General features: G+C 40.7%; 1 protein-coding gene and 1 pseudogene across 1 annotated transcript in view; both read right to left on the bottom strand.

The window, feature by feature from the left end:
• MYO3B (myosin IIIB) overlaps positions 1-27,509 on the bottom strand; it is a 346,577-nt gene that overhangs the window by 226,919 nt on the left and 92,149 nt on the right. The window contains exon 8 of the mRNA XM_064484895.1: positions 13,551-13,616. Within this exon, the coding sequence (XP_064340965.1) occupies positions 13,551-13,616 (66 nt within the window). The remainder of the gene's footprint in view (positions 1-13,550; positions 13,617-27,509) is intronic.
• LOC116152900 (large ribosomal subunit protein eL39-like) lies at positions 7,074-13,016 on the bottom strand (annotated as a pseudogene).

The following is a 27,509-nucleotide window of genomic DNA, read 5'->3' as shown; positions in this document are numbered from 1 at the left end:
CACTCTCATTCTATGAGGCTACCATTACCCTGATACCAAAACCAAAGACACTACAAAAAAAGAAAATTGTAAGTCAGTATCTCTGACGAATAGAGATGCAAAAATCCTCAACAAAATCCTAGCAAATCAAGTTTAACAATACATAAAAAGGATCATACACCACAATCAAGTGGGATTTATTCCAGGGAAACAAGGGTGTTTCAATATTAGCAAAGCAATTAATGTGATACACCACATTAACAAAATGATAAAAATCACACGATCATCTCAATAGACACAGAAAAAAGCATTTAACAAAATTTAAATTCCATTCATGATAAAAACCCTCACCAAAGTTGATATAGAAGGAACATATCTCAACATAATAAAAGCCATTTATGACAAGCCCACAGCTAACATCGTACTCAATGGTGAAAAGCCGAAAGCCATTCCTCTAAAACTAGAAACAAGAGAAGAATGCGCACTCTCGCCACTTCTATTTAATACGTTATTGAAAGTCCTAGACATAGTACTCACACAAGAAAAAGAAATAAAAGGCATCCAAACTGAAGAGAAGAAGTAAAACTGTCAGTATTTGCAGATGACCTGATACTATACGTAGGAATCCCTAAAAATGAAATTAGTTCTATATACTAATAATGAACTATCAGAAAGAGAAAAAGCAAGAAAACAGTCTCATTTAAAATTGCTTCAAAAAGAATAAAATACCTAGGAATAAAATTAATCAAGGAGGTAAAAGACCTATACTCTGAAAACTATAAAACAGTAATTAGGGTAACTGAAGATGATACAAAGAAATGGAAGGATATCCCATGTTCTTGAGTCAGAAGAATTAATATTGTTAAAATTTTCATATTACCCAAAGCAATTTATAGATTTAATATAATCCCTATCAAAATATCTATGGCATTTTTTCACAGGACCATAACAAATAATCCTAAAATTTATATGGAACTATAAAAGACCCTGAATTGCCAAAGCAGTCTTAAGAAAAAAGAATAAAGCTGGAGGCATCATGCTCTCTGACTTCAGACTACACAAAGCTACAGTAATCAAAACAGCATGATACTGGCATAAAAACAGACACATAGATCAATGGAGTAGAATAGAAAGGCCAAAATTAACCCATGCACCTATCGTCAACTAATCCACAACAAAAGAGGCAACAATATACAATAGAGAAAAGACAGTCTCTTCAATAAGTGGTGCTGGGAAAGCTGGACAGCTATATGTAAAAGAATAAAATTAGAACATTTTCTCACACTATATAAAAAAATAAACTCAAAATGGATTATAGACCTAAATGTAAAACCAGAAACCATAAAACTCCTGGAAGAAAACATAGGTGGAACACTTTTTGACATTAATCATAACAGTATTTTTTTGGATCTGTCTCTTAAGGCAAAAGAAACAAAAGCAACAACAAACAAATGGGACCTATTAAACTTAAAAGATTTTGCACAGCAAGGGGGGAAACCATCGACAAAACAAAAAGACAACGTACTGAAAGGCAGAAAATATTTGCAAGTGATACGACCAATAAGGGATTAATATTCAAAATATATAAACAGCTCAATAAAAAAATTAAAAATTGGGCAAAAGACCTGAACAGTCATTTTTCCAGAGATTTACAGATGGCCAATAGGCACAGGCAAAGATGTTCAGCATCGCTAATCATCAGGGAAATGCAAATCAAAACCACAGTGATGTACCATATCACAGCTGTCAAAATGGCTATCGTCAAAAAAAACTACAACTAACAAATGTTGTCAAGGATATGGAGAAACAGGAATCCTAGTACATTACTAGTGGGAATGTGAATTGGTGCAGTCACTGCAGAAGACAGTACAGAGGTTCCTCAAAAAATTAAAAACAGAACTGCCATATGATCCAGCAACTCCACTCCTGAGTATATATCCAAAAAAAGAAAAGGAAAACACTAATTTGAAAAGATTCATGCACTCCAAAGTTCACAGCAGCATTATTTACAATAGTCAAGATATGGAAGCAACCTAAGTGTCTGCCAACTAATGAATGGATAAAGAAGACGTAGTATATACATACATACAATGGAATATTACTTAGCCATAAAAAGAATTAAATTCTGCCACTTACAACAATGTGGATAGACCTAGAGGGTATTATGCTTAGTGAAATAAATCAGAGAGACAAATACTCCATGTTATCACTTATATGTGAAATCTAATAAATAAAGCAAATGTATGTATATAACAAAAGAGAAACAGACTCACAGATACAGAGGACAAAACAGCAGTTACCAGTGGGAAGAGGAAAGGGGGGACGGGCAAGATAGGGGTGTGGGATTGAGAAATACAAACTACTACGTATAAAATAAATAACCAATAATGACATATTCTACAAAGCAAGGAAATATAACCATTATTTTGTAATAACTTTAAATGGAGTATAATCTATAAAAAATTGAATCACTATGTTGTGTACCTGAAATGAATGTAATATTGTAAATCAACTATACTTTAATGTAAAAAAAAAAGAAATAGCCAGCTCTGTAGAATGTCATGTCACTGACTGTAGTCCTGAAACATCATGCGCTATGAGAACATGGCTTTTTCTCTTAATTCTGGATTCAGAAATGTCTCCTCTTCAACCTTTCCCTGGACTTCTGAACCAAGTGATGTATGCTGTGATGGTGGGAAATAAAAGAAGTGGACTGGGGTTGGGGTAGAGAGGGTGGGAGAAAGGGAGAGGAATGGGCAGAGGTTGTTGGAGAGGAATAACCACTGAGAGTGCCAGGGAGGATTTGTTTTGACATCATTTTCATACATTCAAAGCAACCAAAAAAGAATCCATAGCTAACCATGTAGCTGTCATCATTCACTTTTAACAGTCCTATCCTTTTCATGATAGCCGCAATTTTATTTTTGTTTTGGGAATGTGTATGTGTGTTGGGGGAGTGCATTTGACCACCTTTTCCACCCCTCATACTCTTCCTTAATATTTTGTTTATGGCTAGAAGACGTTGTCCAAAGATCATGAATCGTAACATCCAACTTCTAACCAGGTCCATCATATGCTGTGTATAATTTTGAAGATTTCACCTCCTCTCTAGAATTCCTGGTTCTTCAAAAGGAACTGATGTTTACTGAGCTCCTGCCATGTGCCAGGTATTAGAGATACAGTGGAAAAAACATTCTCTGCTCCCAAGGAACTCTAAGTTTGAGTGAGAAGACAGACACACAAATAATTTCAGGATAGCTTGACCTGCTCCCTTCTCCCCTCCTTATTGCAAAGGTCTGTGAAAGGCACCATGCTGGCATGAAAGCATGAGGGAAAGGGTCTCCGAGTCTTCCTGGAGGAGTAACGGGAAGCCCCACTTATTCAACTGCTAGAATGTGCAGGGAGTGTGGAGGAGAGCACACTATTACATAGACAGAGTCTAGATCCTGAATCACTTTTTGTGTTGCCCTATAAGCAATAGGGAGCCACAGCCTGATTGTGAGGAGGGCATGACTTGAGCGGTTTGGGGTTTCAGAAAAGTCATGCTGCATGTTTGTGGAGGATGGTTAGCAGTGACTGCAGCTGTAGAACCAGGAAGAGTAATATGGAGGCTGCTGCCCTAGTTGCAGCCAGAGCTCAGTCATTGTCCAGGAACACTAGAGACCTGTATGATGGAATATTCTGGGCACATAAAAGAAGGCAGAGAGCAAAACTACCATCCTAAGTTGGGAGCAGAAAGGGAATACCACATATCCTAAGCTACAGTCAGTGCTCCCACTTCTAGAGCCTCTGGGTGCTTTGGCCTTGGACATCAAGGGGGACAGAAGACCATGTCCAAACACTCCTTACTTACACAGGTAAAGGGGAAGTGGAGGGGAGCAAATGTCACTAAGTGATCACAATCCTCTATCTGGATGCAGCCACAGAGTCCTAACATAGCATTCTAGGAAGGTGCCCAAGTGGTCAGTGGTGGGATGCAAGATGACACCAATTTGCCATCTCTTTCTATTGTAATTTGTTCCTCTCAGAGAAGCAATGCAACCATGAAATCTTAGTGCAAAATGTGTATTTGGTTCTTGAAGTCCTCAATAAAGACCAGCAAATCACTGACAATTACAAAATATCCCTGTTTTACTATTGGCTGATAGGCTTGGGAGGAAGTGTTTAACATAAACCCTTTACTTTGAGACATATTAAAAAAACACATACACATACACAAAGGGAAAGGGAAGAAAGGAAGTTAGGAAAGAAAGAAAAGACAAAAAGAAAGAAAACACACTATGGCTTTATGATGTAATACTAATGCTTGAGGTTGTGACGGACAATTTTACATTCAGTCCTCACTGGTAAAACAGTGGACACTGCTGTCCTCACCCACAGCTTGGGAAGCAGAGGCTTGGACAGATCAAATGACTGAAGGTCGTGTAACCACCCAATCATGGGCTATAACAGTTTCCCAGGGTTGCTGCAGCAAAGTACCACAACTGAGTAGCTTAAACAACAGATATTTATTCTCTCACAGTTCTGGAAGCTAGAAGGCTGAGATGAAGGCTTTAAGTGGAGCCATGCTCCCTCTGAGAGCGCTGCAGAAGAATCCATTCCAGGCCTCTTTCCTAGGGCATGGTAGTTCCTTGGCTTGTGGTAGTGTAACTCCAATCTTCACATGATATTCTCTCTGGGTGAGTCTCTGCCCAAACTTCCCCTTTTTATAAACACATCAGTTATACTAGATTAGGAGCCCACCATACTCCAGTATGATCTCACCTTAACTAATTACAGGTACAATGGCCCTATTTCCAAATAAGGTCACCTTCTGAGATACTGAGGGCTAGGATTTTAATATATGAAGTTTTAGGTGAAACAATTCAATCTGTAACATGCGGTGATCAAAGCCAGGCTTTCTTTACATATGTGAGGAGCATTGTTTGAGCTCGAGGGTTTATGCTTTGGGCCTCTCTTAAAGGCAAGAATTCTCACTATCCATAAAAATAAAACCTTTTAAATAAAATCCTTCTTCCAAAAAAACATTCAACAGTCCTTCACATCAAAAATCAATTACTGGATTTTCCCCTCACTCATGAACCTGGTATATCCTACACTTGATGACCTTAGGAGGTTCCAAATTAAAATACTGGCAGGTCACCAGAAGCTGCAAACATACCTAAAAGGAGATGGAAGGGCCAAAGAAACTGTGATGACTTATTCTATTTAAAATCGCTGTTATAAATATTGAACCCACTTAAAAAAAAATACCAGCCCTTTCTTCATTAGTGCCAAAGGGCTACATCTATTATTTTTAATCCTGCCAGCAATTATCAGTGGGCTACAAGAATGTAGTACTATGATGTGAGCCTTCATTTCCAGTTTTAATTAAAATCCTCACTGACCCTCAGCCAGACCTGCTTTTTCGCTAAAGCCTGTGGAAACCCCACAGTGCAAACTACAGCAGCCAGGGGATGGAGGGGCAGGCAGGAAGCTGGGGTTTAGCATCAAGACGGAAGAACATCACAGCCCCTGGGAGACGACCCGGGAGGGGTGTCACCCTGGCCATAACATGCTCCCACCTTGTCCTTGCTGTCCTCATCTCTCCCAGGCCACAGGTCAGCCTCCGTGGGGATCGCAACTGCCCTTCCCCAAGATCCACTTCTGCTGTGACTCATCACTCGATAGGCCCGCCTGGCTCTCCTTCCTGACTCCCACATCTCTTGATGGCACCACTAATGTGAGTTACAGTCATCATCATTGTCACTCACATTTGCTGAGCTCTCAGTCTGTATCTCACTTAATTCTTGCAACAATCTATATAGTACCATGATTACAGACTGCTACCCGTCCACACACTCTCCATTCGCCTTAGGGATAGAGCCCTGGTACCAACCCAGGCATGTAGCTGCCCTGTTCAAAAACAGCATTTCTCGGCTTACTTTGTAGCTAGATGTGGCCACACGATAGGTTGCAGCTAACAATATATTGTATGAAACTGCCAGAAAGTCTTCTTAAATTAAGAAAACTTTCATTCTTCTCTCCTTCCAAATCTGCCTATAAATGTTGGAGCTCCAGCAGCCATCCTGGCCCATGAGGTGCCCTTGGGAATGGAAACCACACTTAATGGGGCGGCATGAGGGCAGGAGTCTGGGTGGCTGCCATGGGCCCTGCCAGACAAGCAGTACGTGTGTGGTTTAACTCCCAGCTTATTTCATGTGAGAGGAAATAAATTCTACCTTGTTTAAGCCATTGTTATTTGGAATTTTCTATCATAGCAGACTTGATCTTAATCCCAAGTGGTTACTATATAAGTATTAGTATCCCCATTTCACAGATAAGGAGACTGAGACTCAGTAACTAGATTAGAAAAATCTAGGTGGCAGTGCTAGAATACAACCTCACTTCAGATCCTGTGCTTTTAATCTCTCCAAGATATATTCTCTAAAGAGACCCTTTCCCACACTGTAAACAGTGGAGTCATATTTGACTCTTCCCTCTCTGTAGCACCTGTCTCCTCCTATAGGTAGTGCCACACACTGTGGGTTCTGCCTCCCATGGCCCTCGCAACCATGTCCTGTCTCACTGCTCCCTCTCTATGAAGAAATGCGTGGCTAATGACAGCAGGACAGAGGCGCTCAGCTCGGACAAGGTGTGCCCTGGGACAGGTGAGAGGTAGGGCTCTCTGTGTTCCAGGCATTGCTTCCCCTTGACTTCTGCTAGAGCCATTTTTCTCAGGCTGAGTTTGAGGGGACTGTGCTGTTGCCATTGAGAAGGGAGTGGGGAACGGGGTGTGTGTGCGTGTGTGTGTGTCCTGAGCTGTGGAAGTGAGTGAGCTGAAGTCTAAATAAAGAGAAACTGGACAGCAGACTGAAATATTTCAGAGGTGTTAAAGATGAGAAGGTCATTGACACTTTCCCTTTTTTCCTCAAACCAAAGGTCTCACACTCTTATTACTGAACCTACTAGTGCAAAGGCATAGAAACAAAGAGAAAAATAATATTCCTAGAAAAGCATGTCCAACTGTCCAGATAGTGGTGATGTTTTCAGCTCCATATGGGAAGACGTTATTGACTTTGGTATCACATGTGTGCCATCTCATGTGCAATTCCTTACAGACCCAGCTTAGTTATTCTCTAATGTCTCCTCTTGGAATTGTACCTGATTTTAAAACCAGTTTTCATGCGAATCCATTGGGGAATGGGACAATTCTGCTTTTGTTTCCTGGCCAGGAATTGCCTGATCCTGAAAGTCTTGTGAGAAGAACAGGGTCAACCGCACACACCACGATGATGGAGAGAGGAAGGGAGCCAGTAGTACTTTGAAAAAACAGCTGCCGAAGAGCAGCATGGGCCAAATGCAAAGGATAATAATAAAAACAACAGCCACTGCTGGCTGAGTATGAATATGCATGAAGCAAGTCTTCTGGGGTTCAATTCCTAGCTCCACCCCTTAACAGCTGTAGTCTTGGGACCTCTGGCCTCTTTCTACCTCAACTTCTGTAAAATGGGGATAATATTAGAACCACCTCATATGATTATGAGGATTAAGCAAATGATATGACATGTAGAGAATAGAGCCTAGCATGTAAGAGTTACATATGTTAGTTATTATTATTATCTGCCAGGTTCCACATACACATTATCTAATTTCATCCTTATAGTAATCCTATGAGACAGGTATTTTCAGCCTCAATTTGACAATTGAAAACCAAGGGTCAGAGAGGTTAAATATCTTCCTCAGGGTTATAGCACTAGTAAGTGGCACAGCTGGACTGCACACACTGCCCTTCCATGACTGCCTCTTCTTGATAATGAGCCAGGCAGCCCTCAGGGGAGGGGCAGAGAGGGGACAGGCTCACAACAGATTGCGAGCCACGCCCCCACCTCCCCACCCCCACCCCATACACAAGGTACATGGACACACAGCACAGAGCTCACCATCACTTCTGTTTATTTCAACTACAGATTCTTTTTGATTTACATTATGAAATTCAAGTATGATTTTTTTTTAGAAAGTCAGTATGGAATAAATGGTACAGATGGTACATTCAGGCTAATCTTATCTAAAAATCACCTAACATAATGTGCCACAAGCACTAATGTGAAATCCATGACATATGCTACAGACCTGATTTCTCACAAGATCCAAGCTTGGCAATTATAGGAAAATAAACAGAATATGCTGCCTAGAGTCTGGAGTGCCAACTTTACTATACTTTTTCCTTATTCTGGGTGAGGCTAAAACCCTCTGCCATGGTTCCTAGGACAACAGTGTATTCCAGGTATGTGCGGATGCTTCCCTGTGTTTCAAATAGCAAGTCACACTGAGTCACTTCTTGGTTTATACCATGAGAAAATCAGATTTTTATCAGCTGAGTTTACAAGTGGGGTATAAGTGAGATCAAATCGGGCCCTCAATGTCATTAGATGATCTATTGGATAATCTAAATTAGATGCTTTTCAGGGAGATATAACCTTGAAACACACAGCTTTATTTGTTCTTCTCATGAAAGGGGGAAAAAAACCCACAGTTTTTCAAAATGAGAAAGAAGTTGGGTTGCATTTATAAGTATGTTGATCAATACATGTTTGGAGAGGAGAGGAGAATTTGGGGTTTTTTAAATTAGAATATTTTTTAGCTTCTCTAAGTTTTTGTTAATTCACTAATTCCCTGTAGCTCAAGAGATGCTAATTAATTCAAGAAACCATAATAGCTAATCATTGGCTAAATAAATCTAAAATGGAGAGAGTCTGTCACTAGAGATACCACTGCTCATTCTAATTAAAGTTACCAATTTGTGAAGTAATGTAAATAAAGGTTATTGTATCTTTCTACTCAGGAAGTATTAACCCTGTGCACGGCCACCTGAGAATTCATTTGGACTTAAAAAGCCAAGAATTTTTGTGGAACTTAATCAATCACTGAGTTAGGATATTTATCATTCCTAGCATGTTGTTCATTGACATTATAAAGCCATGTGGAATTAAGCTGCCTTGAAACATCAAAATAGGGAATGGAGAAGGGCTGAGAATCGTTGCCCTGAAGGGACTACAATCAATGTCAAGGAAGCAAACACCCCAAAATGATTACCTTTATAAACATTCAAGCCTAGAGAAAAGCAGATGTTATAGGTCTGACTTTTAATTTTTAAGGAATAAATTTATGCAAATGCTCATTAATTTTAAAAGTCTTGCAGCTTGGAGTAATCTCACCTTGTTAACATTCCAGGGCAACTGCATAGCCAACTGAGTATCATTTGGAGGGATAGGAAAGGCCGCCTCAACATTTCATTACGAAATGGCAGGGCTTGACCACAATGCTCACTCTGGGAAATACACACCTGCATGCTTAGCTCCTCAAGCCAGCCAACCCTGGAAAGCAGGGTGTGCGTGGGCAACCACATAGTTCAAGTCATCGCAAAGTCCAAGCTGAGCAGTCATAGTGCCTTTGGTGGCTTTGCCTCTGACTAAGAGAAATCCATCTTTACTATCTTACTAATCAGTTCAAGAGCCACTGATGATGAAGTCCTGAATCTAATTCCTAATAAAATCCCCAAAGTTTTAGAGGCAAATGAAAAAGCATAGTCCACAGATTCATTTTGGCCAATGGATGGGAAAGTATTTTTGTAGATTAGTCCACAGACCTGAAATTAATTTGAACAGGAAAAAAGAAGTGACATTCTTCAGAACCAAGGTGAAGATGGCAAAGGAAAATTATTGTCATCTTATCAAAAGGCTACTTCTGAACGTAGGCTCCCGACAAAACAGAAGTCTGGCTGGGACCTGAACCAGATAAACTTGTTATGCAAATCGCTTTAGCCAAAGGGGAAAGGGCTGATAATGAAATCCCTACAAAGCCAACCACACATTACAGAGGTGACAAAAAACATCAGGCAGGGTCCTAGCATATGGATAAAAAGCAACACAAAATTTATGTGAGCATCATGTTTAATTTATCATAACTAAGCTGTCAGGAGTCATGCTTTGACAAATGCATAACTAACACATATAAATGAGTCAATTATCACTAACGACCAAAGGTTCAAAACCAAACAGGCTAATGTTTCCTTTCTCTGTTTTTAACCCCCAAAACAGGTTTACAGTAGGATTTCAGACCTTAAAATCTCTCCTACTGTCTCCAAATTAAGAAGGCTGGAAATAAATCTGAAAAACACTAAGCCACATCCTGGCACTTATACACCACCTCTGCTCCCACTCCATGCATTTATTTATTCTTTTTTTTTTTTTTTTTCTCTCTCCCTCTCTCTCTCACACACACACATACACCCTGTCCCTTGTCTACACAGCTGTGATCACTGGGCTATAGCCTAGCCAATCCCTGCATACCACTGCAGCAACAATGAGAAGCCATAATGCCCTTTGGTGAGTGGTGACCATCATGGACTAAGAAAGATTGAAATTACTGAATCAACTCTGCTATGGTTCAGCAGTCACATGGAGAAAGGGTTTTAAAGGTTTTAAGGCTGTTAAAAAAATTTCTAGTCCTGTTTATTCTTTAGAAAGAGACCTAAGTTTACTTTAATACAATGTACTGTGGCTCCATCTACAATGGGAATTGAAGAAATTATCTGGATAACTCAGGCTAAAAACCTTTTCCTGAAATTATCAGATAATCATCTTCTCCTAAGCCCCAGCAATAATGAAAAGTTTATAAGCTGAAAGTCTTAATCCCCCATCCTTTCCCCCTTTCCTTCCCAATACGAACAAGGTAAATACATAAGCAAACCAAGGCTCATTCTTTAAATAGACATTTCTAACCCAGTGAGTGTCACTGTTTATATTTAATTAGAAATTTGAATAAATAGAATGAAATAGAAAATTTAAATTGCATTTGATAGGCTGGCTCCTTCATGAAACCAAAGGATATTATCTGGGAATAGGGGGCAGTTTTCTACCTAAAAATATAAAATACAATATTATTTCCTATTATATTATATTCCTAAAAATCTTATAAAAGCAAAATTCATGGGTGAGGAATCTCAGATGTCATGGGGAAAACAGGATTGGGAGGCTGGGGAAAGGAAAGAATCTATGAACACCTATAATATATAATAGTTTCACTAATAAACCCAATAAGGACAACTCATTAAATAAAGAGAAGATTGATGACATTTTCCCATATTTTAACTTAGTAATAAAACATACAATCACTTAATTTCTATTTACCTTCCTTGGTTTATCAAAAGCTTTAAAAACTCTCTCTCCTCTCCAGTTTCAACAGGATCTTTTTGCTTTGCCCCTGATGGTACACACACTTAAAGGCATTGTTTTCCATGTTGAGTTCTCCATTCTAGTATCAACATGTTTCTAACTCTAAAGTAACTCAGAATGAGCACATTTGGAATTCTCACAGTTGAAGAAAACATAAACAGCTTTAAATGGGCATAATTTAAATAACAGGATTTGCCATAAAGAAAAATCAGTGGTAGAGAGGGATTTCTATATTGTATTCAACACTGAAAGTCCCAATGCCATCATCAATTATGTACCTTTATTCCTAAATCTATCTAAGCAATACCATGCTTCATTTTAGAACACAAAAAATACTTCTAAAAAAATATAAAGAAGCCAAACTTTGGTGAGTCAAGTCACATTTTAGAGGCATCACAAGAGTTTGGTACAGGAAAGAGTACCTGTGAATATGTAATGTGGTTTTCTAGGCCGACAGCTTAGAGAAGGTCAGTCAAGGGCATCTGTGTGCAGCAGTGGAATGAAAAGGAAATTCTGAATCCAGCCTTTGCCAGCAAAACCACTGGAACTCTAGATTCCAGATTTCTTTCCCTGGGGTGATCTGAACGTGTTCTCAGTCACCAGAATTTCCACCTCCTTTGGCTTCCAAATATCAGGAAGTGGCTCTTCCTCTGCTCCAATGCGAGCGTCACCCCTCCTGCTATATCTATTGTTCTTCTCAACACTGCCTCATATCACCACCCTTGACTTGTGGCTGTTTTTGCATTGTGTATTCCCTGCAAAATCATCAGAGTGGGGACTGGAGGGGCAAGGCAATGTCCTCCATCCCTGACCTTGAACTTCATGGCCGCATTCCAAGACAGCCTGGCTTAGTAGAGCTCTTGGTGTTCTTTATTGCTCCTCTCTCCTGAGGAAGATGGCAAAAATCTAGGAGGGATTGACTGGACAATCAAACAATTTCAGGGACCTTGAGCTATGTTGCATTTGAGATGAAGATGAAATACAGGTTTACAGCTCTTTATACAAAACTCTCAGGGCCAAATATGTTTTGGAATTCAGAATTTTATCAAATTTTAGAAAAGTAAACCAGTGTATTTACTGTATGTTATGTAACATCCCCAGCAGGATCTGGGGCAGCAAACTATAATCAAACACATTAATATATCTGCAGCAATTCACATGAATATTCACACTGAGTAGGATAAATAGTGACTAAAAATAGCCTCACTTCAGTTCAGGTCATGTGTTGCCACCAAATCAGTTTACATAAGGTCAGGGCTTGCGGCTAAATGACTCAAGTACAAAAAAACCTTTCATTTTTCAGAGCTCTTTGGATTCTGGAATTGTGAACAAAGGATTGTATTGTGTTTAAGGAAGATGATCAAGAGACTCAGTTTGCTTCAATGCCCTGCCTCTCTGTGGAAGCACATAGGCATAAGTTAGAGAAATCTGTGATGACCTTTCCCTACTTCCTGTTTATCAGCTATTTTTGTCACTTCTTCCTCCCCCCCCCGCAGACCTCTGAACCCCTTGTTTGATATAGTAGACACTGAGAACAACTCTTCCTACTCCTGTGCCTGTATATGGCTTGTAATGCCATGTCTAGATTCCTGCCCCCACAGTTCACCAGGCCCCTTGCTTAGGGTCACATAGCCCTCTCCAACATAGTGAGCATCTTCCCCAGACTTGGGACCAGTGTGGTCCTCTGTCAGAGGGCAGGCCCAAAGCTCATGTTCCAAGCACTCAGTCACCACACTGTCGGTGCTGCTGTTGGTTCTGCTCCTGTCTTTGTCCCATGGGATATTGCCTAGTTCCTGGCAACATACCTCCTACCAGGTACATGACCCATCAGTTGAGTTTTCATCTTGTTCTCCACACCTGGGGCCCTGGCTGGGGCTCTTCACCTTGGTGCCTCAGGCCTGAAATCTTGCTTTGCTCCCTCAATCATCTTGGGAACTGGAGCCCTGCTCCCATACCACAGATCCTAGAGCAAAGCCCAACTTCCAAGTTGCAAAGCCTCTATTGAAGGCTGCCACCTTTTGTCCCCTCTCTGGCCCAAGTGTGGGTGTCAGACTTTGAGATGGAGTCTCCTCCCTTATTAAACAAGACCCATTGGCAGTATTTGCCCCAGGACAGAGTAAATAAATGTGACACCTATGATCAAGAGGATTGATTACAACCAAGAGTCAAATGGAACTCCTTATTTTTCAAATCCTGTAGAGGTAACTTCTACCATTTACTGGAACAAATTCTGTGTCATAATGTGCTAGAAGGCATAACAACTTCTAGTGCCAAGTCAATTCCACAACTTGGATTTCTCCAATCACTGTGCAAGGCCTTGCTGGATAAGCAATTTTCAGTGGAAGAAATACTCACTGTGAAATAAAGTGGTTGAATTCCTCACACCATTTTTCCGGATGAAGTAAAGTAGGTGGAGGGTTTCTGAAAAACAAAAACAATTTTTTTCTTACAAATAAAAAGGTTTGGTCAAAGGCAAAATATCAATTTGTCTTTACTGATCTTGTTCTAAATATCTCTGATAAAATCTATTCTTGTTTCTTCCTGGGCAAGAGTCATTCATCAGTGGTAAACTATAAAGCGCGAGCCCCTATTCATTTAGTCTCTCGTTTTTATTGACTGAAGGCCTACTATGTCCACGGTTTTCTGCAGGACCTGTGAGGGTTACACCGATCAGGAACATTTTTCAGGGAGAGGACACTTTAACAAAGGGTAAGGCAAGCACACAACCACTACAGCTGAGAGCTGAGTATTATTAGTGCCATAAGAAATCTACTGCTAGGGGCTGGAGAGAAACAGACTTTAATTTTGCAGGATTTTCAGATCATTGTGCTACCATTTGAATTAATTCTGTGATGCATTTAAAGTATACTTATAAATTCACTGGTCACATTTTAAATTATTTCCTATATGTCAATCCTTGCAATAGGCACTGGAGAAAGCCAAACCGCTAAGTCAAGGTCCCAGACCCTGAGAAGTTCCTGGGTAGCGAGGAGGACGACATCCAATATAACAAAGGACAGGAGGTCCAAAAGAACTAGAGAACCGTATAAAGACTCTGGCAACCAGACTACTTCCGGTGAGAAGGCAGGAAAAGGAAAAGGTAAGAGCCCTGCATTTGGCTGAATATTTACCCAAAGAGAATCCATTTTAGAACAGAAGTGACATTCCCTTTCGTGGATAAGAATTCTTTTTTCTAGCCATAAATGGAAATAGGAGCCTGTGGGCAAGTCTAGTTCAGCAAATGAAGAAAGTTACATTTCTGCACACGTGAATTATGACGGTAAATCTTAAACCCATTATATACCTTTTATTAACTTGGGTTCTAGCTGCTTCCTAAAGACATAGATTTCTCTGAGGAAGGGGAAACAGCAAGAATGACCAGAAACAAAAAACGTATCAAATAATGTTATTATAAGTTGCCTCCCAATATCCATTCTTTTCTCATTTCTTCTAGTACAGTTTTTATTCTGGCACAATGCTGCCTATATATTTTCCTGAGTTCTTTGCAGCTAAATGTGGCTGTGTGACTGAATTTGGCCACATGATTTATTACTAAAATTGTTCTATGGTGTTTCCAGAAAGTCTTCTTAAAAGAGAGGAGACATGCCATCTTTCCTTCCCCTTTTCTACTTTCTGGAGCATGGATATGATGGCTGGAGCTTAAGCAGCCATTTTGGACATGAAATGAAAATGAGAGCTATGAGCTAAGTATGGCAAAGAAGGTAGATAGGAAACTGGATTTATGATGACACTGTAAAGCTGCCATACCAGCTCTAGACTGCTTCTGCCTGATCTACCTTAACAGGAAACAGAAATAAACTTCCATCTTCTTTAAGCCACTGTTATATGCAATTCATCCTAATTGAGCTGATCATATTTCAGAGTATTATCTTATTACATGATTAGAACATAATTTGACAAGTATATCACAAGCACAAAGATATGGGCAAGCATAATTAAGGGGCAAATTACCCAATCTGGGGAGTCACAAAAGACTAAAAAGACAATGAACTTGAGCTGGCCCCTGAAGATTGGTTAGATTTTTCAAGATAGACTAGAGGGAAGCCATTTCAGGCTTAGAAAACAATTTGTACCAAATCACAGAAGTGTAAAAAAGCCTCGTTGGTTCAAAGAACATAAGTAATTTTTTGAGCCTAGACTGCATGATTCTTTCAGATCTGGAGAGAGAGCAGGAGGGAAAGCTGAGGTGAAAAGAAAGAATAATGAGAGGAAATACATGATTTCCCTGTTCTGCATAAGAATTTAATTATCCTTCAGATCTTCTGATTCAAAGACCCAAAGGAAAATCATCTATGTACCAGCTAAAAGAGTAGCAGTTAAAGGTTGTCCTTCACTCAATTTGGAGGCTGCCTCTATCTCAATCATTCCATTCAGAGACATCTGCCTTCATCTTTCCCTTGCCTTTTACAAATAATATAAGTACCATCACATTATTTCTGCTTCAATACTAGTTTGGCTGCCCTGTTCTTACTGGCTCCAGTTATTTGAGACTGCACGTCCACACATCCTCCCAGTTCACCTCAGTGGGCTTCAGCACAGCATCTCTCAGTGAGCAGGTTATCCTAGGTCATCTCTACAGCCCTTTTCAGAACTCGAACTTTCCTTGTTCTCAGGTTTCCTGCTGTTCTGAGGTCAGTTTCATAGAGAAAAGCTGCTTAAACAATTTACTGTCTAATAGGCTTAATCCACCTCCAAAACCGTTAACTATGACCAAGAAGTCACTTGTAGACAGAGTAGCAGACTTGATTAAAACAACCCTAGTAGGCTCGACCGCGGCCAGCCAAGCACGGAGGAACAACCCTCTGCCACAATTAGAGAATGACCTGGCAGGGGTCCACTAGAGAAATGGATGGTAAGTGTCCACTCTCACGTAGAGAACACTGTCCCTTCCTGTCTTCAGTCTGTTCCTCAGCAGAAACTATGGGCAGGGGCTACTGTTATGTGTTGGCCTGAATCTCTGCCTCAGGACCCAGAAGAGAGCAGCAGATCACCACGTACCCAGGTCACTACCAATCCCTGGTGGCCTCACATGAACCTCACACAAGAAAACACTTTCTTTAAAGCTTGGCATCGTAAGAATTTGGTTTTAGATAAGCTCATTTGACCTTGTAGATGCCCCGCCTTTCCTGGAGTCCATCCATCATACTTAGGCTCAGTAAATTGAGGTCTTGTGAAAGATTATTATCTGAAGGTAATGAAAACTAAAAGGACTTTGAAGGCTTTACAGTACTTTATTTGCACTGGCAATACAAATTCTAGTTCTCCTGCCATCCAGGAAGAGCACCAAATAGTAACAGTGGTAACTTTTTGGTTCCTCTCAGCACAACAGATGCGAGCTGCAACCCTGCCCAAAGGGTCTCTCTCTGAAAAGAGGTGAGATGGTTCCTGTTCAGTGTGATAGGAGAATCAGTGCATAGCTGAGATGGGCAGGCATCACTCACCTATGCTTATAGATGCTGAGAGCCTGCAGGATGTATGAATGGTGAGGAGCTGAAAGACCCATGAACCTGAGAACAAGCTCTCATTTGGATGATGTTTATGAACATACCGAGGCAATGTAGACAAGAGATTAGTCAGTAAGGGAAAATGACTATATCTGATTTGAGGTTTGCATGCCTGGATTTTATCCCTGTGACTGGGACCCCAAATTAAATTTCTACAAAATGACTCCCTGCACACAGACAGCATTAGGGCTACAGCTAGGGGTGATGCCTAATTCTGACATCATAATCCTGGGTCCAGCAAATACGGTGGAGATAAAGTTAAACTTCTTCCCCCAAAGCCTCTGTGGAACAAAATGATTTGCTGAACAGTCAAACTGAATTCATTTCAGTTCCTGAAATAGAGAAGCAGCTGATTGGACCAAGGGGACACCTGACCTCAAGACAACCAATTCAAATTTAATCTGGTGACCTGTGCCAAGGGATGACTCAAAGTGATAAGCCGGGTCAACCCAATTCTCTTTAGAAGGTTGTTTTGGGTTTTTTTTTTTCTACCTTGAACTGGAAACAAAACAAAACAAAACAAACCAACCTAGGAGAATGAGGCAGTTTAGTAATGGGAGCTGATGCTGAAAGACTCACGACAACGAAGCAGACAGAGAAGCAATGCAGCACACGGTGCAAGCTAAAGTTTTAGGAAGCAGACACCAGGAACAAAGGGAACCAGGGAATGAGGAAAAAGTAGACTAAGCATAGGAGAAAGGAGGAAATGAGCCACAAGGAACCCAGACCTCATGGTGGGAGACCATGCAGGTTACTCTCAGTTCCTTTTGAGAGTGCTTCTCCCTCTGGTACACCTAGAACAGCACTGGCCCCAGCCTTCTACTCTTAGCTCCATGCCCCTCCCCCACACACATTCAGAGGGCTCGCCATTTCAGCAGCTTCCTCATCTCTATCTCCTGCCTCCGTTTCTCCTCTGCCTTCTGGCTGGTACATCCAACTACTTACTAGAGTTCCATTTTGATTTCCCAAGGGCACCTTCAAGTCAGCATATTCAAAATCAAACTCATCTTCTTCCCCTAACTCTGCACTCTACCTGGTTGTTGAAGTCAGAAACTTGATTTCTACCCTCTCCCTTGACCTCACATCCAATCGGTAAAGGCAGGATAATGGCTCCCCCAAAGAGGACCACATTCTAATGCCCAGAATCTATGAATATGCTACCTTCCATGGCAAAGGGACTTTGCTGAGGTGATTAAGGTTAAGGACCTGGAGATGGAGAATTACCTTGGATTATCTGGATGAACTCAACTTGATCTCAAGTCCTTTAAAGCAGAAAAGAGAGGCAGAAAGAAAGAAGAGGCAGGAGAGATTCAAAGTGTGAAAGGTACTCTACTTGCCACTGTTGGCTTTGAATATGGGGGAAGGGAGCCATGAACCAAGGAATACAGGTGGCCTCTGGAAGATGGGAATGGGCCTCAGCTGATACCCAGCAAGGAAAGCAGGACCTCTACAAATTCCACAAGTGGAAGAAACTGAATTCTGCTAATGACCTGAATGAACAAAGAAGTCAGTTCTCCCCCAGAGCCTCCAGAAAGGGGTGCAGCCCTGCTGACACCCTGGTTTTAGCCCTGTAAGATCTATGTCTGATTTCTAACCTACAGAACTAGAAGGTAATAAATTTGTGGTAATGTGGTAATTTGTTATGACAGCGATAGAAAACTAATACATAAATCAAGCACCAACACCTATCGATTCTACTTCCTGAAGTCCTTTCTCATCACCCTATTCTCCCTTTCTCAGCCTAGTGCAGTCACTTATCCTCCCCATCAGACTACTCCAGTAGCCTTCTTATTTTTCTCTCTCCCTCCAACCTCATCTCCCTCCAATTCATCTTGCACTTGGCAGCTAGAATTTCTTTGTAACATACAAATCTGACCTTGTTATTTTCTTGCAAATTCTTCAGTAAATCCATATTCCCAGCATGATAAAAAAAATTTCAGCTCTTTTGCATGGTATACAAATAGCCTTGCCTGCCTATCTACCCAATCTCATCTCAGACCACCTGCCTATGCTCACCTGATGCTGAAGTACTGTACTATGTAGAACTTGTAGCTCCTAAAGCAGGTCCTGACTTTCATGCCTCAGGGCTTTTGCACATGCTGTACCTTCAGTTCAGAATGCTGTCTGCAATTTGCCCACCTAGCAGGCTCCTACTCATGCTTTGTGTGTATCTTTAGTACCCAGTACAGTAGCATTCAGTAAAGTTTTGCTGAATGAATAACTACACAAATGAATGCACACAAAACATACACATATTGTAAGTAAACTGAGAAATGATGCCAGGACCAAACATGACTTGATCCCTGAAACAGCATAAAATTCAACAAATACAGAACAACTCCTTTGGATGTGCACAAATTCTGACTAAATTATTCAAAGCAAGTAGGGTTTGATAAACAAAGGAGTCTTCTTAGGTAGTGACTTGAGTTGGATTTGACAATACAAGCCTCATTCCTCATCATTTTGGCTATTTTTGATGCTCAAATGTCCCCAGGTCCCTCAATATACATGACTAAGTGAGCAAATAAATCACGATTTGAACTGATTTATAGACATGACCTAATGCCAGGACTGTCATATACATGTGCATGGGGGGCTGGAGATAGAGGGGGTCAATACTAATAATTATCCCGTGTTGAGTGCTTACTACCATACACCAGGCTCCATGCCAAGTGCTTCACATGTAGGGCAACAGGACATCACAATAATCATGCTCCTACTGAAATAACAATAGGAATTATGATTCCAGGTTCACAGGTGGGGAAAATGCAGCTTAAAAGAAGAAATTTTCTTAAAAACATCCAACTAAAAAGTGGAATGCTTAGGTTCTAAACAAGTATTTCTGTCTCCAACGTCCTTACACCTCACTGTCTTCTGTGTTTTACCTCATGAAAAGTCCATTACTTTGGAAGATGAATTAAGAGAACATATATGCAAAAAATGACAGAAAAACAATTAGCAAACACCTCTAGAAGGTACAAAATGAAGTCCTCAAATATTAAAGCACACTCAACCAAGCAAATGTTGAGTAAAAGATTTATCAACGAGACTGAGTTAATTAAAAAGGCTTCCTAGAAGTTGTGAGTTTTGAGGCGAGTCCTAAACAGGGTACATAAACCAGCTGGTGCGAGGAGAAGGGTGTTAGGGAAGGAGAGGGAGAACTTGGGAGTATAATAATAAATAAGCAATCATTAACATACAGTTAAATAAGCACAAGAGTGTGCTCAAAAGGTATTCTATTGCTTTACTCATAAAAGCAATAAAGCAAGACATGAGAGCACAATGAAGTGCTCTGAGAGTATTAACCACAGCGACAGAGCTGCCACTCTGATCTCAAGTGGCAGATTCACTAATGAGGGTGAAGGGTCAGGTGTGTGTCTGCCTCTCATCCCTCGGCATCACCCGCAAGCCCTAGCCAAAGCTGTCTTTCGCTCTAAGTCATCGCTTACCTGTTCAAAATTAATTGTTTAAAAATTTTTACATTTATTTGTAATACATGGCTCCATCCTGATACTAAAAATTCCCCAATGCAGGAACGAAAGAAAGCAAAAAGCAAAATACCTCTTCAGTACCACCCTGATCCTAGTCTCCTTGGGTCAGATGGCTTGTATTCTCTCAGACATTTTTTTTCATTTTTAAACATTTGCCATAAATATATAATATATATACTGTTTTGTTGTGCTATAAATATACAGTGTAATAAACACAATATAAATCCTATGTTAATACTTGTATTTATAGTCGGGGACAGTAGAAATGGGATTATATGCTACATGTAAGTGTCCTGGTACTTATTTTTTCCATTCAATAACATGCCAACTTTGTCCCTAAACAGTATTCCACAACATGGACATTCTATAGTTCTTTCAGCCATTCACCCACTGATGGATATTCAAACTGTTTCTATTTTTTCCCACTGTCAGAAGGAAAGCTGAAATGGTTTACACAGGCCACCTGTCATATGGGCTTTCTAATTCTTTAAAAGGATTCTTAATTGGCAGACTCCTGTCAGTGAACATTTAGGATCCTGCCATGTAACTTAAATGCAGAAAGAGGAGGCACTGATTGTTTTACTTTCTGGAGGTGACCCAGTGGGAATTCCAGAGCAGAGGAGGATGTGACTGCCCAATGGGCCTGCAGGGCTGGAGGAGAGCCCTTGGGTCAGCACACCCTGGAACGCACTATGAAGGGGAACTTTGACTTATTCAACTCCACCAGGGTCGGACAGATAGCCCTGCTGCTGGGTCAGCTCTGCCATGTGCAGACATCTGCCAGCTGGTTCCAACAGTGGGTATCTCTGGGTAATTATCTTGACATATGGGTCACAGACCAAGGTTTATTCAAAATATACATCTAATTCTAGTAACAGGAATCACTTGAAAAAAAATTATATAGTTGAAGATATTTCTTTAAAATCAGAAAATAGATGAGGTGAAAATGACACAGAATCACAACACTCTACATCCCCCCTCCGTCAGTGTGAAAGCCAGGCCAGGCTGGAAAAGACACCCATACAGAGTGCTGACACCACAGTGAAGGCAGCTGCCATCAGGGGCAGTCCTTTGAAGCGGGGAAACGGAGGAGAGGAGGAGTTTTGCAAGGACAACACCAGATGAGAAGGGATCTGGGAGGAAGCAAATGTAGGAAAGGAAAAGTACCTTTCCTTCTTTACCTTTAAGTTCTCAACTGGAGCCTCTGTAACAAAGGACAGACAAGAGAAAAGCATACACATTTATTTAATATAACTTTTACATGCATGGGAGCCTTCATAAGGAAATGAAGACCTGAAGAAACGGTTAAACCTGAGTGTTGAAGGGTGGAGTCATGGAAAGCTGTGATGGGACAGAGTGTGAGCTAAGTGTGGTATACTGTGGAAACTTAGCAAGGCTGTTCATGCAAGTCTGCTGTGTCCACTGTCTTGGTTTTCATAGGTAAGGATGCTCCTTCCTCCAGGTATAGGGAGGGCACCTCTCACAAGAAGATTTTATGACCTGCTTTAGGGGAAGGTCAGAAAGTCCTTCCTGCACAGGCCATTTCTCAAATTCCTTCAGCTTACAATATTCACTATACCGGGGTCCCATGTTCAGGGATAGTGTGTCCTGAACTGTGTCACAAAATCAAACCGAATCTAAGTCACATCTCAGCCTTAGACCTGTCTATGAAGGTAGAGGTTTTATGATCAATACCCATGGATAACTTATTCTACAATAACTAAAGAAGTTACTAGAAAGCAGTGAGGAAAAAAGCAAAGATTTTTACTTAAATTTCAAGCTTGTTGATTCCTTTGATTCTGATTCTTAACAGCTTAATTTGCTCCTGTCCCTTAAATAATACCATTTTCTATGTTAAGCTGTAATCATTAAAATGTACAGTTACCCATCAAATCACATGGCCCATAATAGACTCATTTTTAAACATTTACCATGAGTAAGTGAAAAGATGTTCATTTCCTTTGGCTTTTCAGTCCAGCAAGCTTCTGTTACAAAAGACATCTGAGAATCTCAAGATTACATTATGTTCCCCATGTCAGGCCTATGCTTGAGATGGGGCATGTCATGGAGCTTTATTAACCCTTGGGCACTACACTAACATTTCCAGTGTTCACAAAAGGCATGAACTGCATTTTCTCTCTCCAAAGCACGTTGGGGTACCTTTCCCTCCTCTGTACTCTCACTGTGTAAGCATGCAGGACACACAGGCAACTCAGCCATGCACGTAGAGTGCAGGGGAAAGTCAAGGACAACAGCAAGTGCTACATCAAGTGGTGTGTGGCTCACTGTCTGAGGCAACGTGGTCATTTGCTGACACCCGTTCTTCAATTTCCTTCTTCAAGAAGAACTCAGCAATACCAGCAAATCCAACTGTTAATGTCCAACGTATCAGGGAAGCAGACCTTGCCCAAGGGCTGGCTAATGACTCTTTTCCACAGTGGTCCTTTATGCCCAGAGGACAAGCCACAAGTCTATTTTTTTCTGCACACACGGTTTTAAATGCATATTTCATTAATTCATGATTTTAAGGAGATATGTTTCAAATAGATGACATTGTTTTCTAAATGTTTTTCCTAGCCTCAAATTCTGGTCTGTTTATATGGGTTCTGTGGGATTGCAGTCATTGAAGGCGATGACTGTGGTGTGTCTAAGCATTCTGGAGATACAGAATCACTCCCTAATTAGGTTAGCATTTAAGGAAAAACAGCTTTATATACGGTGGGATGAGAGTCGTGGTGATGAGACAGTGGGCCAGGGCACAGGCAAAGCGAAAGAGCATGGGCTAGACATGTGTGATTTTCTGGAACACCCATTTTTCTGGTGGTAGGTTACGTAAAATTGTTTCATATAAAAATCACTGGGGGGTGGGGGAGGGAGAGACAATAAAAAGTTGGACTTCTCCCTGCTTGGGTTCTGAACTAATTAAGAATCCAGAAAAAGTTCTCAGAAGATTGGGTCCAAAATAACACCTTTACTACTGATAGAGTAATAAATATTGATCTCAGAGAATGTGGCTTTCACCTGTAGGGAGTAGGCTTTCTAAACCGAAAGACAGAGTTAGACAGACTTATCTGGGAGGTGCCTGACTCAGGGGCAGAGCCTTGGCCACTGAGCTGACTGCAGGCTGAGAACAGTCCCCAGGGCAGGCTGACTCTCAACAGAAAGGAGAGGAGAAAGAACTGGGACCTGCACGTCCAGTGCCTCCCCAAACTCAACATCTGCACGCATCACTTCTGATCCTGGAGTCTCTATCAATTCGGGTCCAATCAGAAGATAGAAAAAAGCATCATTAATTTGAACAGAGAAAATTGATTATAAAGAATTATTAACTTGAAAAAGGGGATTAGATGCTGAGGAGTAAAGAGAACTCTAACAAGCATACAAAGGGCAGATATGGGAGCAGCTACTACCTCTAGATGAAACAGAACATCCAAAGAAGAAATGAATTTGGAAGAGTTCCTGCCCCTAAACCCAAGGCTGATTCAGACCTCACTGGAAAAGATGTGACTATGGCCTATGGAGGTAAAGTTCTGTGAGGTGAGACAAGCCAGGGCTGGCAAAATGGAAACCACCTTCCTGGTGCCTAAGACTCACCAGGAAGCCACCTGATGTGCTGGTAAAACTCGCTGGAGGGTGAGCACCACTGGACGTCCCAAAAGCCGTTGACAGCCTCAGGCCACAGGAGCAAGCAGGAAAAACCACCTTGAAACCAGAAGAGGGCCCTATCATCTGGCAGTGTCCTTCCAGTGCCCTCTACCGACAAAGTTTAGCATCGGCCATACAGCAAAGGAAAAATGCTTATAGAGTCAAACTCCAGTATCACAAAGCACAGAAAAGGAGAGTAGTTTCGGAGCTGAAAGGCACTAAATTAATAATTGGCACAGGATATAAGTGAATGAGAAAACAGAGAGGCTAGGAGTCTTACAATATTCTTTTTTTTTTAAGATGAAACATCAGATTTTAGGGAATTTCTATTTCAGGCTTGCAACAGGTAACTTCCAAACATGATCAACTGAGTAAGTTCAGTCTCCTCTGCCTTAGGAGCACTTGCTGGATATATCTGAGAGGTAATGAAGGATAATAATGGAAAACGTCTTCTTCCCCCACTTAAAAAATCTGTTTTGTTATGGTGCATGAAATTTCCTAAGATTCATGGCTTTCTATCACAGAAGTTCCTTCTTGAAATAGGAATGTTCTAGGAAGCACCCTATGGTAAACCTTTATTGGTGAAAACTTTACTTAAGATAAATGGCAGACAAGAATAGAAACTTAGAAACAGGAACCCAGAATAAGGATCTGTGAGGGGACAGGACCACAAACATGCACTTAATCTCTCTGTGGTTTTCCACTGCTATGATTCCAGCTCTGTGTGAGCTGGAAAAGTGAAGAGTCATGACACCTCTTTTCTTACTCTTTCCTGTCTCTGCCTCTGAGATTTCTCCCAGCAGAGAAAAAATGATTCAGTGAAAATCAGTGTGGTTTTTAAAACACTTCTTCCAGGACCACGGCCACAGAAGGGGAACCCCTTTTTCTTCTGGGTCCCCTTCGCCATGAACACAGTCACAGGAGTGCTATGTATGAAACAGGCAGACGGGACCTGGGAATGATTCTTCCCCCTGTTCTCTCAAGCCCACTCAGGAACCCAAGACTTTCCCTTAAGCTAGACCACTTTTCTGCACAGTCTAATATTATTTCTGGGGTCTGAATCTTTAATTTCTTGAGAGCTTATTATGTAAAAGCACTATGCTAGGAATTCACTCACTCAGTCCTTACACAGACTCTCTAAAGCACGTTGCACAATTCCCTAATACAGCGATAAAGAGACCAAAGCTTAGAGCAGTTCAGAAGCTAGTCGGAAGTAAGTTCAGAAGTTCAGAAGTATGGCCAGACTTCCCATGCAGGCAGGCTGATCCCCAAGAACACAACTGCAGCCACTGTGCCATCCTGCTTCCCCACTTGGGAATTCCTCTTGGTTAATTAGACACCACAACATTTTTAGATTCTGCCAGAGCAATTTATGTCCTATTAATAGGGGAATATGGGCCCAATTTAATAAGCCAGTTGCCTTTCTAACATCCCATCAACTTAAGCACAGTACTCTTCAGATCACCAAGATATCTGCAGGCAAGTCCAAAGAACATTTTGTTTGGGATGCAGAATGATCAGTAATAGGGAGTATGAGCTGAGAATGTTCTCATCTGTTGAGTTTTATACATCCTCTGTCACTCAGCTCCTTCCAAAGTCACAGCTGGTAAAACCAAATGGGTCATTTTACCACAATCAGACTAATGTCACAGCTCAAGAAGCACCATTTGTCCTCTAAGGCGAAATCATGCACCTAATTACAACACACTGTTAATAAATTTATAATAGACAAAAAGAAACTGACTTCTATGCATTTTTCTCCCTAGCAAAGCAAAACCATTTAAAGGGCAGATTGCACAGCTATTCCTTCTTTTATTGTTTCAATAAAGTTAGCAATATATTCTAGACAGGAAAAATCAGGGCAGACCTCAGATGAACAGATTGTATCATCAGAGCTACCACATTGTCTCTAATGGGAGAAATTAGCAGCTGAATATCAACACCTGTCACCATGAGCAGACCCTGGCACACACACCAGGCAGAAAGACTGTGCAGTTCCTTAGAGCAATCTGAGTCTGGACCACCAGAGACATTGCACATGCCAATGCCCACAGAAGCAGACTCCATTGAAAATCAAGTAGATACATTAAGTGCCAGGGGAGATGCAGCTGCAGTTCTAAGGAAGACTGGGTGTTAACAACCATGAGCTCTAAAGAGGTTTTATGGAGACTGTGCTAACTGCATGTGGAACCACACAGACTAAGGCAGAGAAACTCACCCCAGCAGAAACCACTGAACACTTGTCTGCTCGTAAGGGCAAAGGGAAGCACCCTCTCTCACACAGGGGGTGGCTAGAGTCATGTCTCCACTGAGCACATTATGACCAACTTTTCACCAACCTCAAGATGAATTGCAATCATTGAAACTGAATGGATTATGTTGAAAGTCCTGGCAGTTTGTGAGCAAGCCCAAGTAAACAAGCTACATTTATTTTTCTGATGTGGTAAGCATGTCTTCTGTTTACAACGGCTTTGACCAGTTTTCCACCTGGTTGCCTAGCAACCTTTGAAGGGACAGAAATATGGGAGAGGGATGCTGGAGACATACCAATGAGTGAATTTGTATTTATTTCACAGATTCCTTTTCAAAAATCAATCTGTTATCTCCTCCTGGGGTGAGGGTGAGTAGGGGAGGAGGGACTGTATTATATTATCATAGTGCTGCTACTCTCATAACAGGAACATACAATACCAGCAAGTATACTTATACAAGCATATTCAGCAAATGGAGGGCAGGGGGAGGTGTTACTGGTTACTGCATATTAATAAAGATGAAGAATAAATGCATCAACATCAGGTCATAAAAAATATACTGAGAAAACACAATGCCCATTTCACTGTCCTCTCTCAAGAAGGTCTCAGATTATGCCTGAGGAAAACCTGTAATGTCTTTCATTTCCTCCTGGTTGTAACTTGTGGACAAGGCAGCAGTCTCATCTGCCTGGTATTCTTTCTTTTGCTAAATTATATTTCCCTACAAAAAGTACCCATTTCATTCATGTGTTCAAGCTCATCTGCAAGGCACTGAACAAAGTAGGATCCATGATTCTTTTCATTTCCTTTGTGACTGTGATTACTTTCCTCTTTTAATTTTTATTTTGTATGTTTAAACATTCTTTTTATGATTAGATTAGTTAACAAGTCATCTATTTTATTATTTTTAATCCAAAAAGCTAATGATTTATATATTTGTTTCCTATATTTTGCTTCATTAATTTCCAATTCTACTTTATTAAAGTATTTCTTCTACTTTAATTGAGTTAAAAAAAATTTTTTTTAATTTCTTGTGTTGGAAGCTTAATTCACTTACTTTCATTCCTTCTTGATTATTATCATTAAGTATTTGGGGCTATGACTTTGCCTCTAATCCCTGCTTTAACTATTTCCCATTAACTCTGATATGAAGTAATGTGATAATTACTACTTTCTATGTGTTTTTCAGTCTTCATTTAAATTTTCTTTTAAGCCTGAGTTGTTAAAGGTGGTTTTGTTTTTTCATACCTAGGTGGAGGAGAATTTTCGTTCCCTGTGTTTGATTATTTCCAGTTTGTCTACATTGTGGACAAAGAATGTTGCCAGTACTGTTTATACTTTTGGAATCCAAGAATGTCTTTGTAGCCTTTGTAGTAGGTACAAAATAAGCATGTAAATATA

The sequence above is a fragment of the Camelus dromedarius genome, chromosome 4, assembly GCF_036321535.1.
Source record: "Camelus dromedarius isolate mCamDro1 chromosome 4, mCamDro1.pat, whole genome shotgun sequence".
Classification (NCBI taxonomy): domain Eukaryota; kingdom Metazoa; phylum Chordata; class Mammalia; order Artiodactyla; family Camelidae; genus Camelus; species Camelus dromedarius.
Note: the sequence above shows the minus strand (reverse complement) of the source record. Positions and strands in the feature narration are given on the sequence as shown.